The 16044-nt window shown below is 43.7% G+C and overlaps 2 protein-coding genes across 3 annotated transcripts in view; one reads left to right on the top strand and one right to left on the bottom strand.

Annotated features, from left to right (window-relative positions):
• Positions 1-11592, bottom strand: part of LOC115105820 (teashirt homolog 1-like) — a 42588-nt gene extending 30996 nt beyond the window's left edge. Inside the window, exons 1-2 of one of the 2 annotated variants that reach the window (XM_029628242.2) lie at positions 11495-11592; positions 9149-9736 (exon numbers count right to left, since the gene is read on the bottom strand). In XM_029628242.2, the coding sequence (XP_029484102.1) occupies positions 9149-9188 (40 nt within the window). In that variant the 5' untranslated portion in view covers positions 9189-9736; positions 11495-11592. Of the gene's footprint in view, positions 1-9148; positions 9737-9889; positions 10173-11494 lie in introns of those variants that run through there. The other variant, XM_029628235.2, reaches the window with a different exon arrangement.
• On the top strand, positions 10764-15837 carry LOC115105834 (prostaglandin reductase 3-like). The gene is made up of 2 exons (XM_029628254.2): positions 10764-11339; positions 14022-15837. Exons 1-2 carry the CDS (start codon positions 11056-11058, stop codon positions 14947-14949), a joined length of 1212 nt encoding a protein of 403 aa, XP_029484114.1. The 5' UTR covers positions 10764-11055; the 3' UTR covers positions 14950-15837.
• The last annotated feature ends 207 nt before the right edge of the window (positions 15838-16044 follow it).

The following is a 16044-nucleotide window of genomic DNA, read 5'->3' as shown; positions in this document are numbered from 1 at the left end:
CCGGGCAGCCACCTGGGGGTCGTGACCCACGAACGACCCCGTCAGATGTGCACTCTGGCTGGGTGCTAGCAGGGAGAGGGGCGGGAAAACAAGGCATCATTAGGGCTGAGTGATGAGCCCCTTGCCATGTTTGACCTCCTCCTTCAGTGACTACAGGGCTGCAACGCTCCACCACATGACCGACACTGCATTTATAAATGCCAGAGGGCCTTCGCACACACACACACACAGGCGCGTGCACACACACAGAGAGCGAGAGAAAGAGACACACACACACAGAGGGAGAAAGAGAAACAAACTACCTAAGCACACACACAAAACACACAGACACAATTCCTGAGGAACCCGCTACTGAGACTGACCCCACACACCCGTAGCAGCCCTGCGAACAGCATAGCATGCCTGTGTGACCCGCTGCATATTGGCTGGTTTTCACGACTCGTCACCACTTCCGACCAAACAAACGGCGTTGCCTTTAGCTAGCAGAACGTCATTCATATGCCCGGTGTGTTGCGCTTACAAACACACTGAGGCCCTTGTTTACATTTCGTTTTTTTTTTGGGGGGGGGGGGGGGATTTTTCACGTTTAATCACAGAAGGGGAAGTGGTGGGGAAAGGAAATAGGGGACAAAATTAAACAAAAAGGCCAGTGTATGGTAGTCGTACAGTTCAGAGTGCGTATATAAGCGACCGTACGGGGGCAGGTCGCTAAACGACACAGTCCACAGTGTTGGACTCTATGGTTGATCATGGGAGGCTAAACAGAACCCTAAATTCACATAATTGGCCCAGCGATGCTGAAAGTCCTGGGCATCGAAACATACTGATGCGAGTCAAAGTGCCTTAGTTGAGGGGCTTCATCCCGTCTAGTAATTCTATTTCTGCTCCCTGAGCCTCGGTACGCTGTGTGTTTGCCTCAATGAATCATCCCAGTGGTTATACTGTGGTAATAAGAAAACAATCTCCATGATCACACACACAAACAACATTTCAAATTGCTATCATCCATCTCACCTACCCCTTTAAGAGCAGGGGGGGGGGGGGGGGGGGGGGGGTAACACCGCGCCAGGGCTGGCCTTTGGAAAAGATGATGGTGGGGAAAAAAATGTGCCGCGGCTGCCAAACGCATAAAGGCGCCGGGATCAATGCATTGCGGACCGCCGCGACGGGAGCTGCTATGTAAAACACTGCCTTAAGTCAGCCCGCATCCGGTTAATATTTAATCCCTCCGTCCATCTCGGCGCGAAGCGCTGCTTCCCCTTTAGCTCTGCCGTTTACTTTGATTACACACAAACGTTTGGGGGGAGAAAGTGATAAGAGAGAGCACATCCGATTTGCATGGGGATGGAATATGGAATACGATGGAATAAAAAAAAGGCAAGTTTGATAATAGCTTGGAGCAGTCTGGGGCCAGACTGAGACATTGAGGGAGAGATAGAAAGAGGGAGAGGGGAGAGAGGAGAGAGAGAGAGATAGAAAGAGGGGAGAGAGAGAGAGAGAGAGAGAGAGAGAGAGAGATAAAAAGAGGGGAGAGAGAGGAGAGAGAGAGAGAGAGACAGCAGAGAGAGATAAAAAGAGGGGAGAGAGAGAGAGAAGGGGAAAGGCCTGAGTAGGAAAAGGCTCTAAAAAGCTAGCATTTCACTTATTTAGAACAACGAGATATGCAAATACAACAGAATGGAAAAATAACACAGATAGTATCGTCTCTTTCCCAGTAAATGTTGTGTGGCAAATTATTTCTAGGGAGGAATTTCCAAAGAAACTACTCCCACGTGAGCATGTAAATCTCCATAACTGAATATTCCCAGAGTTCTCAGTTCTCCTCGGCTACTTCACTTCTGTCACAGATTGTCTATTCCATGAAGGCTGTTGATAAATGGTTTCAGAATATTCATATTCTATATCCCATACTAGGTGTTTAACTGGTTTGATAATACCTTGTAATATGGATGTGATACGTACTCAACAACCGCGTACGAGACTGTGGGGTCATCAAATATATTATCTTTGGAAAAACAATCATTCAGAATGTAGAAGACGTGGTACAATACAAAATGATATTCTCACACCTATAGTCATAGTGCTCACACACACACACACACACACCTCCAGCGAAGCTATCCCAAATGACAAACCAACACACTTCTCTGCACCCCCTACTACAAGAGCTGAGCATAGTCAGTAAAAACAGCATTATACCAGTCATGCCAATGACATCATTTCCTACAACTCCCAGCAGCGCCCTCTTTCCCAGTTCCCTGCTCGGGAGGACGCTGTTCCTCAGAAATGATGAGGTGGAAGCAGCATGGGCCTCAGAATGACTTCCTCCCTCCCTGTATTTCAAACATCCAACTGCACTCACACTCAACTAAACCCCTGCCAACAGTTGGGGAAAATCTGTTTCTTTGACTTTCTTGTACGTTCTATATACACACGCACACGCACACACACGTGCCGACCATAGTGAAATGGATTGGTGACGAGCAGGGGTGTGTGTATTAGATGTGAGTTAAAGCAACACTTAGGGAGGAAATAAGCCTTCAGGACTGCCAATGACAAGTGTTCATTTTCTCACTCACTGAACAGAGCTAGCCACTTTACAATGTGTGCGACCGTGAGATTAGCCTGTCCTGAAATAGAGAGAGGGGTTAGAGTGGGAGAGTGGGTCAGTGAAATAGATGGCGAGGAGATTTGGTCTCTCTGCCAGGGGGAAGGTTTGCCAGCCTGACTTTGGTCTCACAGGTACTCCACACAGGATAGAGTCCACCCGGCCCGACACACATCCCTCAACACACCCCTCTCCCAACTACCTCAGCGAGGCCTGGTGAAGAGGAGGATCATGGGAAGTCCTTATCTCTGGCTAGCAACACCCATCGGACACCACAGCACTCCCCGGACGCGAAGGGCGCAATAATTACTAATACAGCACTTTATCGATTGGCACGCTCGCCGGCGCCCCTTGTTTTCGGGGGCCGACGGCTAGGGGGGGGCTAACCAAAGTGACACGAGTAAAGGGTTATTTCTTTCACACGCCGACAGCTGGGTGAGAGAGGAGGAGTCGCCCTGGCTCACTCCACCCGGCAGTAATTCTTAATTGACACCTGTCAGGATAATGGCGGCAGTCACAGCTGCTGCAGGAGAATTTGTCCATCGCCCCGTTCCTCTGTCAGCTTTAATACCCGTCCTGTGGAATTGCCCCCCTCCAGCCCTGTTGCTGCCTGCCTAGCTAGTAGCTACCCCCTCTCCCGCTCACCCCCTTTTATTTCGCTCGCCTGCATTTTGCCGCCAATCGACATACTTGCTTTGCTTGAAAAAGTTTTTAAGAAACAAAATGGCTATCTTTAGCGCTGGTTACGGAGAGCTTGACCTAATCTCTGCAATGCTGGGAAAAGAGTAGTAAGAGAGGAGGGAGTGTGAGGGATACATGTTAGAAAGAGGGAAGGGGCAACAAAGATAAGGGGAGAGATGAGATGGACGTGAGAAAAACAGAGAGAGAGAGGGAAAGGAGGACGATGAGTGCGAGGGTGTCCCTGGGTAGGGCTCGGCTCCCCTGTAGTAGGCCCACCTCGTTTGTCTGTTTGTTTGTTGGCATCAAAGCGCTTGCCTCTCGTTCTCCGTGCTCGTCCCCTGCTAACTGATGTAATGAGTGGGTAAGCTACATGTTTTTCTGTGCCGAGGAATTCAAATACTTAGACAAAATATTCTGTAATTGCTCATCTTTTATTGATGGCAGAAACATGTTCAATTTGGCTGGTACAGGCTTCCCATAGCACTGCCAAGCCTCTCGAGGAGGAACACTACCACTGATCAAGAGGACAAACTAACTCTCTGCAAATAGAACACTTTAACTTAACAACATTTTGGAGATCTTGAAAAAAACATGTTCCTGTTACTGGACTCAAATGATGAACCAAATAAAGCGGCAAACAATTTGACAACAATTTGCTGTTAAACCACCTAGACCCTCTGCAACTACTATATGGCAAGCAATAAGCCTACTCAGCATTAAACGCTATCTACGGAATAACATACGAAACAAAACACAGGACTTTAACAACAAACATTTATTTAAATACATGTCACAGTTATTGTATTGCATTTACTCTTGTTCTCAATCTAATTCAAATTCCATACAAATAACATTACTAAAATACTTTCACTTAAAAAATATTTAAAAATTAATCACTTTTTAAAAAAGTAAAAACTATAATAACGGTGACAAAGCAAACAGAGAGAACTGGGCTAGTGAATCCAATCCCACAGGGCTAGTGAATCCAATCCCACAGGGCTAGTGAATCCAATCCCACAGGGCTAGTGAATCCAATCCCACAGGGCTAGTGAATCCAATCCCACAAGGTTGCCTTCTATATGTTTGGCGTTGTTTACTTTTCTGCCCCACTCCGAGAGACATTTTTCTCCCGAGCAACAAAGCACATCTGGCTGCTTTAATGATATGATTCCCCATCATACTAAGCCACCCCCATTATGACCTCCCACCGTGCGCGCGTGTGTGTGTGTGTGTGTGTGTTTGTGTCTACAGTGCAGAGAGGGCGACACTCTTCTGATGGTAGCTTCGTGCCCTGAGGGCAGCTTAGTGAAAGAATGAGAAAGATAGAGAAAGACAAGATGAGCTTAAACATGATATGAAATGTATCCTTAGCTTCACACATACAGTCCTGAACGCATAAAAAAGTATATGTATGGTTGTACGGCTTAAACACTTACAAAACAATATTCCCAATGTCTACTACTCTCATGCCTTATATCTGGAATATGTGTCACTCCTAAAACACACACACACACACACACACACACACACACAACTCCAGCTAAGGCAGTAGAGGTTGGGCGACTGACTGGCTCAAATCCCAGATGCAAATTTAACTATTAGTCTCAGAGGGTGGCAGAAGAGCAAAACTGGCTATCGACGAAAGAAATCGATGCCACCTGCTAACGACACAGGCGCTCCAATTAAAGTAACCTCTGGTGAAGCAGAGAGAAGAGTGCCTGACCGCCAAACACACACTCCGGGAACTGTTACACACACACACAGCACAGAAAAACACCCTACTGTATATCACTGTACATTAGTGATACGTGTGTGACGCTTGTGTGTCCTAGTTAGCTTGGAGTCCTTGTGTTACTAATATGGTAAACAGAGTGTCAATGTACTGCCCTCTCACATACTAGAGACGCAGGGTCCAACAGAAAGGAGACACTAGAGTGCTACAACGACTACACTTGGTATCAGCATTTATTCCATCAAAACACACACACACACACACACATGTTCCCATCCAGAGGCCCATCTTTGCACTCACAAATGTCATATTCACATTTCCTTAGAATTGTTAGATGTACACAAAAACACACAATTCTAACGGCAACAAGCGCTGATGTCTCAGTCGACGTCAGAGAGAGCGTGTGAAACATTTATCGCTTAACATTCCCTTGACCTTGACTAAATTGCCCACTACATTTGCACGCACCTCCAAAAACAAATCTTTACGTTCTCCGGCTTCCAGATTAGAATTTTTTCCCGGTGCTAATATCATTTTTCAGATTTACTCCCCAAGATATTTTAGGCAGACGACTACAGGGAAATAAAATGGGGGGGAAAAGAATACACCTTGTGGAAGATGGTCCTCCTCAGGCCGTTGATCTAAGAGCGGGCCACATAAATCTCGGCATTGCTGATTCTTTCGAGCGCAGAATATCATGTAACAGCATCGTCTAGTTAGAGCACAAAGGTCGCTGTGTAATCTTAGCTACCCCGGGCATGCTAAACCATTAATCCCAGGGCACTGGGCTTCTTAAATCACTAGAAATACACTGGGAGATTTTTTTTATACCAGGTTTCTAGAATGCCGCCTAAAACACAAGAGAGGGAGAGATACATTTTCCACACATTGAGACTAGGCAATGTGGTTAAGACGTGAAGATGTGAAAAGGTGTGTGTGTGTGTGTCTCCCTCAATGCGCTGCTTCAAAATGTTTACAAAATGTACCATCAAATGAAAACGCCTAGCAAATAAAAGCTATACTTTGTATGCTAGAATTATGTTGCATAAACATATTAACATATTATCAGATTATTATTATTTCATATTACACTGACCAGAATGTTGTGAGAAAAAGAAATAGCCCCCCCCCCCCCAAAAAAAAATGTTCTGGAAAAAGCAGCTACAACTCCCGTTAAAAACATTTACAAAAACACATAGCTATTTTGAGGTGTACAATTGTCTTCTTACGCACAGTAATGATTAAGAAAGACAACTGCGGTTATTATAATATATAAAAGGGAAACATAAACATTGCACATGCAGGAGTGTTACGACGCAGCTGATCGTGGTTCGGTGTGTCTGGACTTTTATTATGTCGTTAAAGGCGGAGGATTGGGGAGGTCATTAAGAGGCATCGTCTCCTCCGACATGATTAGTCAGGTAGCAAAGTCCATTTGTCACCTGCACGAGCAAATTGAGTTGACACTGCACTAGGGGCTACGGGGACTGTATAATATCAACTTGATTACATCAAGGCAGCTGCGGACTTGACACCTTACTGAATTTGTCAGCATTAATCGTCAGGGCCCGTCACAAATCCATCAGGTTTACAGATAATTAGGGGCTTTCTCTAATGAAGCCCAGAGAAGCAACCTTACCTTTTCTCTCGGATAATGAAGAAGCCTCTATCCCTGGGAAAGAGATGATTTTTTTTCTCCCCAGATTACTAGCTCTGACTGGCTGAGACACACAGCCCCCAATTTAATGAAAGACAACGCCGCTCTTCTCTTTTCTTTTGTTTTTGTTTTTACGTCGCTCCTGTCCTCATCACCCTCGACTGAAACTGATATTCAAGGACAAAATGAGGCCTGAAATGAAGCAACACACAGTGCTGTGTAACACACACACACACTCTTACCAACTGCCTTAAATACACTGCAGGAGATTAACCATAGCTCGTCTTAACCGTAAATGACAGGATATCTGAAAGAAGAGGAGTAGATATCATGTCACTACGTATACTGTATATATGGGAAAGGTCTTTTGTATGGTTATGGTCCCATTATAACCGTTAAAACGTTCACACACACACACGACACACACACACAAACAACACGCACACACAGAAAGTAAAAAGGCCCTATATTAAATGTCGCTCTATTCTACCTCCCTAAAACGAGTGAAAAATAAGGGTGCCCAATACTATATATTGTGTGTATAACATTTGTCCAGACATGTCTCCTTGTGGTGCTCCGTTCCATTCTCCTCTAAAGCTCCAGTCCTGTACCCCTGGGGTTCCACATTTGTTTTGGTTGAACCTGGTTTACCCTCTCAGTGAAAATATAACTCACAACAACCTCTTTTCCCGATGGTCGCTCGAGTACTCATTCTCTAAACCTCTATTACCATGGCATTACCATGGCGATTTCCCCCTTGACTCTCCCTCTCTATTTCCTCGTAGGCTTCAGAGTACCAGGCATGGTTCAGTAGCTACTAGCTAGCATTGAAACACTGGACCATCAAGCTTTAGCTGAGTGTGTGTCTGTATTTGTGTTAAAGGGGAGGGTTGGAGGGTGCTGTTACTTCCAACAAACTGTCACGATCATGACAGAATGGTAACACTCCCGTCTGCCAAGTTGTGATTGGCCATTAAAGGCCATGATGTATAAGCCGGTCAATGACAGTCAAGCGGATCGATAGGACCATGTGGAGGGGTCAAGGTGATGGCATGTTTTCATGTAAGATCTGCTCGGAACCATCCTATAGCCTGATACCCAGCTTTTTTTGTTTGTTTGTTGATGTGATACAACACAAGAGACGAATCAGATGCGACTCAAACAGTGAGTATAAAGCATAAGACGGCTATTCAACACTGTGCGTCAGAAGCGTAGCTGAGCTGTAGAGAGAAGTACTAGTTGAATACTATTCACAGTCAATCCACACTGACTCCCCATCACTTGGCGCCTATTTAAAATGATAAACCTGCCGAGTTCAAAGTCTTCGCTGCCTGGCCCTCCTGTTCGGTCCGCTTTACACCTCATATTTCAGAATCTCTTTAAAATTCCATGACTGTCTTTTGTTCACTCCACTTGTTAATGCCTAACTTCAAAGGCTGCGCCTCATTAGCACAGAGGTAGAAATCCCTGTCACTCATTTACATTTGTTTTAAAGTCGGCTTGAAAAAGAGAAGAGAATCAAAAATCCAAACCACTAGACCTCCACCTCCACATGTGGTTTATCAGTGGTTGTCAGATAGTAAACACTACGGTCCTGTGGATGGTAGACATGGGCTGCATTGGTAAAGTGTTCTGTAGGATGAGAGGAGAAGGTGTGTATTTGGATAAGAAGTGCAAATCTCTGGGTCTTTAACGGAGACCTAGGGGGCTGGTTCAGGTGCCCGAATTAATTAGGATTTAGCCCTTTCTGTGATCCTCAAAACACTTCTACCTCCTCCCTCTTTCATTCTTCCTCATTCTTCCCTCTAGTATTTTCTCTAGAAAATATTAAAGAAAGAAGGATTCCCCTCCTTTTAACGACTTTTTTTGTCTTTTTTATTTTTTTAGACAACAGGGTTAGGGTTGTCCTTTGAGTGGCTAAATCCGGTAAGGAGCATGCGTGTCTCCATGGAGAGATATATTGATGTTTATCAGGGATGAATAGATCAAAGGCTGCCACATGACAGGCGATCAATCACGCATCAAATCAATGACGGCAATCCTCAAATAAAACCGAAAAGAAACTAAACCGGCTCTGGACAGTTTTTTTCTCCCTCTCTTCCGAAGTCAATTATTCATTATTACTCGCTCTTTAACACTGCAATGAACCCCAAATGGAAACTCTATCTCTAACGTTTCGTTTATCTAGCTCCCCAAGTAGTCGACTTTTCTGGCAAGCTAATAACACATCAGACCTATCGTTGACAGAAATCATATGGCAAAATAGAAAACAATAATGGTCAACAAATGAAGATGTGTTGAAAGTCAAACTTATTTTTAGGCTATTGCGTATGTGTAACACGAGAAATGGAAAATGGAAAACATAAAACATTTAGTGAATTAAAATGAAAAAAAAATAATAAAGTCCGACATTGTATCTCCATTTAGTAAGAGACGGTGAAAAGGAACTTCTGTGTGCGCTGGTGCTTACCTGCTGATCGCCTGGGCTCTTGCTGCTTTCTCCTCGGCATAGTGACCGTCACGGTCCACGGTACTTTTCATGCAGGGATCAAAACAATAAGTCTGTCAGTGGAGAAAAACCATCCCGTCGCTTCTTTTTTTTTTTTCGGGAAATAACCGTAAAACTGTTTTTTTTCTATTAGAATGGTTTGTTTCTTTTGTAATTGTGGGCTTATGCCAGACAACCTGAAACGGCCACAATGTAACTAAATATGTCCTTAAGGCCTAGGAATAGAAACAAATGACAGGAGATAAAGGACAAACGGGAAAATTAAGGGTTTCTGTGATATCAAAACGACGCACGAATTTCGCCAGCTCATAACATGTCTATCAAATACCATCTTCCCTCATCTCTGTGTGTCAGAAAAAAAAAGAGGCAGACATCGAAGCCAAGTTTCAGTCACTCCCCTGCTGCCATATGGGGCTATATGGCGGTGTTGTGGCTACTTTGTATCGTCTTCACTCCAAAATAAATCAACTCTGATGGTAAACGAATAAGTCCAGTGTGAGCGAACACAATGTATTTCCGTGGGAAGGCTGCGCTTCTTCAAGCTCAGATCTGAAACAAAACAGAATTGAGAGAAAATAGACAGGCATTAGATGGTTAATGTCAGTCCGTCACCACGCCACCTATTCCGACCAAAGCCTCGCCGTCAGCGGATACTTTTCTCCCCTCTCTAGCTTGAGTCGGGGTGGTAGGGCTTCTACTTACATTTCTAGTCGTTAAAATGACTATTATCAGCCGCCGATCAAGGAATATGCAGGTGGTTGATGTGGTGGGGAGCCTGCGACTAAAGAGAAACAAACAAGATGCAGGCATCCACCCTCGCCGGAGAGAATGTTCCTTCTGTAAACTCCAGGGGAGTGAACCGAGGTCTCGTCTGCTCCTCCGGAAAAAAAAATGAAACGCAGGGAATCTCGACGCGTTTCAGACAGTCTCAACTGATAGACAGACGCATCGAGTGGCTTTTCCTGCTTCATTTTCACTCCTCCCCTCGCGCTACAAGCGTCACCCTGACAGTAGAGCCCACCTGTCAATCTTTTTAATTGTCTTGTTTTTTCCTCCGCTTCAAATTGAAATGACTGACAAAGGAAAGCTTGCATCAGTAGGCTAAATATCAAATTGTTGCTTTGAAATATTGGTCCATAAACTTCCTGCATAATGTTATTATGGCAATTAGTCAATTACTACAAAGCTATTCCTAGGTTAGGCTATATTACTATAACTAGGCTAATCATGAGTCATCATCATCCTCATGTGACAAACTCACACTAACTTTATTTTGCCTGACATGTGCGATCCTATGTCAAACCCAACATGGCAATGTTTTGGACTTATTTGTTGGAAACATTCGGGATGAAGTTTCCTAGTGCGAGAGCGCCAACATTTACGCATGCTTGGGGAGAAACTATATTTCTGCAGGTAATAGCCTACTAACGGTGCTTGCTAATACCTGAATGGTGGTGGTCGGCACTGGCTGTGTTGGCAACTCTTTGGCTTTTTGTGTACAATCGTTGAGGATATGTTTGAGACTACGATTGATATGTTTCACCTTACGAGGAAGTGTGTCATGTCCCGGAAGGGGAGGGACTCAAAAGGAGACACGCCACCACAGTAGGAGTTTGGCTGCCGCTACAAGGTTGCGCCGTGCTATAGCCTAGTGATCATCAAAGCAAACATTGCAAAAGCACGTTATTGCGTGTCGATCTTATGCGACAACAAAAAAAACGCGCGGCTAATATTGTTATAATCGCATTGCATCGGCGTGGCCTACCCTGCTACGTGAAGAAAGCCTAGCATAGGCTAACGATAAACATATTGATATCAACGCACAGCCAGTGCCCGTGAACTTTGTCACATAGTCCCTCCCTGGTGCAATGTCCACCTCTTTCTTGTTGAGAAACGGTAAGAGGGTGTTTTCGATAATCGGCGGGGTGTGCAGAGGAACCGATGCACTTTCCAGAGTTCATTTTATATCGCGCCGCTTCATTGTAGATTTGTCATACTCCACGCACTTCATGGATTTTAAAGGTTCTTCGATACCGAGCTCCATGAAAAAGCTGATCGTAACAAAGCTCAGCCAGAATTTCAGAGACGCCGTTGCCTTACAAACTGTTCCAGTCCCGACACCTGGCGACGGGGACTTGCTTGTCAGAAATCGGTAAGTTTTGGTTAGAAATTGGATAGGTTCCCATTTTCCGCGTATGCGTAGCCTATAGCCTATGTATAGACCATTCCAATATGGGGCACATTTTAGAGCCAATATCTTTGATAAACTATTTGGTATTGTTTTCAAGTTGTGAAAGGGTCTCTTACCTCGGTTAGAATCGATTATCCATCCCCATCGATTATAGTAGCCCACTCGCGACCATTTCAGGAGCGAGCAAAATAGGTGAGGAATATTTCCAAGTTCCGCCCCTACATTTGTCTATCAATCCATCTCGGCATCTCGCTCTGTCCTGTCTCCTTACGTCACAAACCTGCAAACAGAAAGTCATGGGGAGGGGGTGTAAAGACTCTCACGAATAGATGAGGAGATGGAGAAACAGCTTCGCATGGCATTGGGGCTGCTGCAGGATCATCATTGTCCGCTGCATAAAACCAATGCATAAGACTCAATATGTGTCTGTCCGGTTCAAAGCCAGATATTTACAAATGTTGATTACATTCGGGGTACAGTAACAGAGCAGGAATGTAGGCTACTTAATCTAACCGGTTATTTACTACAATACAAGTCGAGGAGATATTAAAATGCGGGTCAATGCTGGTGTAGCCTATTAGAGCGCAATTGATCAGTGAAATGAAGGGAGGGTCTTGCATTATGGTTTAGAGACCAAGCACATAGTAGCATTATCTAAAGATCAAATAGCTTTGAACATTTACAGAAATTGTCATATGTAGCCTAAACCTTTTTCACAGGATTTGTTTTGTGTGCTTAATTGTGTATGCCTAATTTAGGGAATTTAAAAAATATATCGCATTTATAACTTGAAAATGTGGAATTTTGAATTATAAATACAATTTGCCATGGAGAGGTAGCCTATCTCTAATCTTGGGAAAAGGAAATAACTGTTGATGCAGTGGTAGGTTATTCTCCCCCACCCGAAACCTTGAATTGTAGATTGAAATAGATTGAAAAGTATGGTATCACGTATTGTTCTATAATTTAATGTAGGCCTATGCCCTTATACTTCTTTTTTTTTTTGCAATTCTTTGTGTGTTGTCTGTAATGAATCCCCATCATATGAGTTGGCCTGGAAAATTACAACATTTAGCTATTAGCTAACAACTAGGCTTCACAGGCACCTTCAACTGAAGAAGAAAAAAAACCAAGTTAAATGGCCTAGTTATCAAGGCATATTTCTTGATCTGGGTTATTATTTATTTGTTAATAACTACACCAGAAAGGCCAATTCTATGGTCTCAATGTAGAGCTCGGAATTAGCAGATATGTCTGTGATGTCGCATTTAGGCCTTGTATAAAGTATGCTTGGTTAAATTATCTGGGGTGGGAAGACAGTTGCGCAACACAGCCTACTGTAGTCCACGGTCATTTAATTGCACATATAGCCTATTGCCTATGATCATTTCCATAGGCTATTGATGACCCTTGACCTTTTGAACTGTGATTTACCCATGAATTAGGCTGGACTTTAGGAATTAGAGCGTGGGCTATAATATAAAATGCACACAGCTGCAAACCACAGGTGAAACGAGCTTTGTTTAGAAAATTGAGTGGGTCAGCGCCACTGCTAAGGTAATTGCACAAAAGACGAACCATTAGTGATAGTGAAATGCAATATCAGATGATGTATTGGTGTAGATAAAGGTTTTAGAACGTTATTGTAGTTGTGTGGCATGTCTACGGACAGGACATGGCTGGACCACTTGTTGGCCTCTGCAATGCTTTGGTTCACAATGCAATGTGTATCAGGAAAATGTTTGTTGTTTTTTCTTTTCTTTTATGCATTATTAACCCGAATTTGACACACGTTGAGTTTAAATTGAGATACGCATTGATACGTTTCAGAGGCCGAGATGATTGTGCATTCAAATGTTCACATTTTTAAATCCAGCATCTTTAAGAATATCAGGCCCAATCCTGACTAGAGATCCCAGTTTGAACTGGCTCTTCTATAATGCATGGTGTTTCAGTTCTGTTGGTCCATTATGAGAGATTCAGGTTAAAATATTTACTGGTATGAAAAAATTCAGAAGGGCTGCAAAGAAAAAGTGATTTGGAAAGTATAGTGAAACTAGATGTTTTCCTAGATTTAATTGGAGCCATTTATTTGTAACTAAACCGGGCTGGTACATTTTAAGTGCTAAAAATGCAAATGTGACATGCACAATGATGAGTCGCAACAAGGGTTCTTCTGGAGGATAGAAAATGATTTATTTATACATTTGTTTCACACAAGGATTTTCTTTTTCTCCATGTCATCAACTGAGATTGAAAACAGTTATTTTTTCATGTCGAGGTAAAGAAATATACAAGATTTAAAAGTGCAGTTAGTTCTTGTGTGTCTCTCAAGACAATGACTCATGACATCATGCAATGTGTTTCGGGTGGGTGTTTTTTCAAGACAAATGGAATCATTGCCAAAACAAACCAATGTTTCCTTCCCGAACGGTGTCGCAGAGGTTTTCTAGGGAATAGAAGTGAAATCCTGACCTTCGCAGACATTACTGTAGGCATTCTGAAGTGCACCTCTTTATTTCATTATAACTAACTATTATCATGTTATCATCAAAATCTTGTACCAACATTAATTGATTTGAATTCTAGGTAACAATTGTTAATGATTCACTTGTATTTTGTTCTCTGTTCCATTCCATGCAGATTTGTTGGAATCAATGCCTCGGACATCAACTACTCAGCAGGCCGCTACGACCCTACGGTGAAGCCACCGTTTGACGCCGGGTTCGAGGGCATTGGCGAGGTGGTCGGACTCGGCCTGAGTGCCAGCGCCCGCTACACCGTTGGCGACACCGTGGCCTACTTTGCCGATGGGGCCTTTGCAGAGTACACGGTGATACCCATGATCAAGACCGTACCCGTACCCGCGGTGAAGCCAGAGTTCCTCACCCTGCTGTTAAGCGGTGCCACGGCTTATATCGCCATGAAGCGGCTTGGCGACCTGGTGAAGGGCGAGACCGTGCTGGTGACGGCCGCTGCCGGTGGCACGGGCCAGTTCGCCGTGCAGTTTGCCAAACAGGCCGGCTGCCATGTTGTGGGCACCTGCTCCTCCAATGAGAAGGCTGGCTTCTTAAAGACCATTGGCTGCGACAGGCCCATCAACTACACGTCCGAGGATCTGAGCGCCACGCTGCGCAAAGAGTACCCACAAGGCCTGGACGTAGTCTACGAGTCCATAGGCGGCAGAATGTTTGACATGGCGGTCAACAATCTGGCCAATAAGGGCAGGCTGATCGTGATCGGCTTCATCTCAGGGTACCAAACGGCATCAGGGGTCCCAACTGTTAAAGGAGGGACTCTGCCCGTGAAGCTGCTCCAGAAGTCAGCCAGTGTGAGGGGGTTCTTCCTACCTCACTTCCTGTCTGACTACAAGGAGGCGATGGGAAGCATGATGCAGATGTTTGCTAAAGGGAAGCTGGTGTGTGAAGTGGACTGTGGGGACATGGCCCCCGAGGGCCGTTTTGTGGGGCTGGAGTCCGTCTTTAGGGCTGTGGACTACATGTACGCTGGGAAAAATGTTGGAAAGGTGGTGGTTGAGGTGACTCCACCCTCACTGGACAGCAAACTGTGATTTGCCTTAATGTGAATGCACTGGAATCCTCAAACAAATCAAATGTATGTATGTATAATGAAATTAACTATGCAAGTACATATGTTGAAGGCAAATTACCCAAACTGTGACAATCCACAGTACTCTTGAGTTGAATATATTTTTTGAACAGTTTATTTCACCTGAATCTATTTTGATATTACTAAAATGTTCTGTTCGAGACAGTTCCTTTATGTTTTGATGATTGTATTGAATAAAGCAAAGCCAAAGTCCCAATGAACGGGGATCATACTTGTAGAGTAAAGATTGCTGGTGTAACAGAAGGTTATCTCAAGAAAAGAATACTGTACCCCTCTAGATCAAATGCCTCCCTCATTCTCATGCTATCTCACACACACACACACACACACACACACTTGTTTAATTGCTCTGTGCTCAAGACTAGAGCTAACTAAAATGTAATCCTATTAAAATTTGTATTTACAGTAACTAGACCAGTGGCTGCATTGACTGTCCACAGCTTATGCATGATTACTGCACTTCAGACAATGTACCAGCATATCAGCTGAACTTGTCCCTCTGTTTAACAGGAAACAAAGCATCTGAGGACAATAGTGCATAATGATCACATTTAGTGTTACCAGTTTAAACCTCTGTCATACTTTTGGAATATATGCCTCAGCATGCCCAGAGCAATTGACCCATTTAGTCCCTCACACACACACAACAGATTACACATTCATATAATTAATACATTAACTTAAATCAACAGAAATGCAATGTATTGTAGATGTACAGTAGGTTTTAAAATAGCACATTTTGAGAAGTATTTGCAATGTATGATGTGTAATTAACATTCAAATATCTAGAATACATTATCTTACATTCTTGATTAAAAAATGAAACGTGTTTTGTTGTAGTAAAGTCTGTATATATACTTGTCAGAACTGAATGCAGCATCAGGTGTGCTTGGTATTTTATAGCATGTTTGTGGCTGACAGAAACATCTTTCCATTCACATGCCCCAAGCTGCACATGATAAAACAATTAGTCCAGCTAACCAGAACTTGGGGTTGAAAATACCGTTGGTTTGTCCCACAACAAGCAGAAACCACT

This window comes from Oncorhynchus nerka, linkage group LG3 (assembly GCF_034236695.1).
Source record: "Oncorhynchus nerka isolate Pitt River linkage group LG3, Oner_Uvic_2.0, whole genome shotgun sequence".
Classification (NCBI taxonomy): Eukaryota; Metazoa; Chordata; class Actinopteri; order Salmoniformes; family Salmonidae; genus Oncorhynchus; species Oncorhynchus nerka.
The sequence above is the reverse complement of the archived record's forward strand: the minus strand, read 5'-3'. Positions and strand labels throughout refer to the sequence as shown.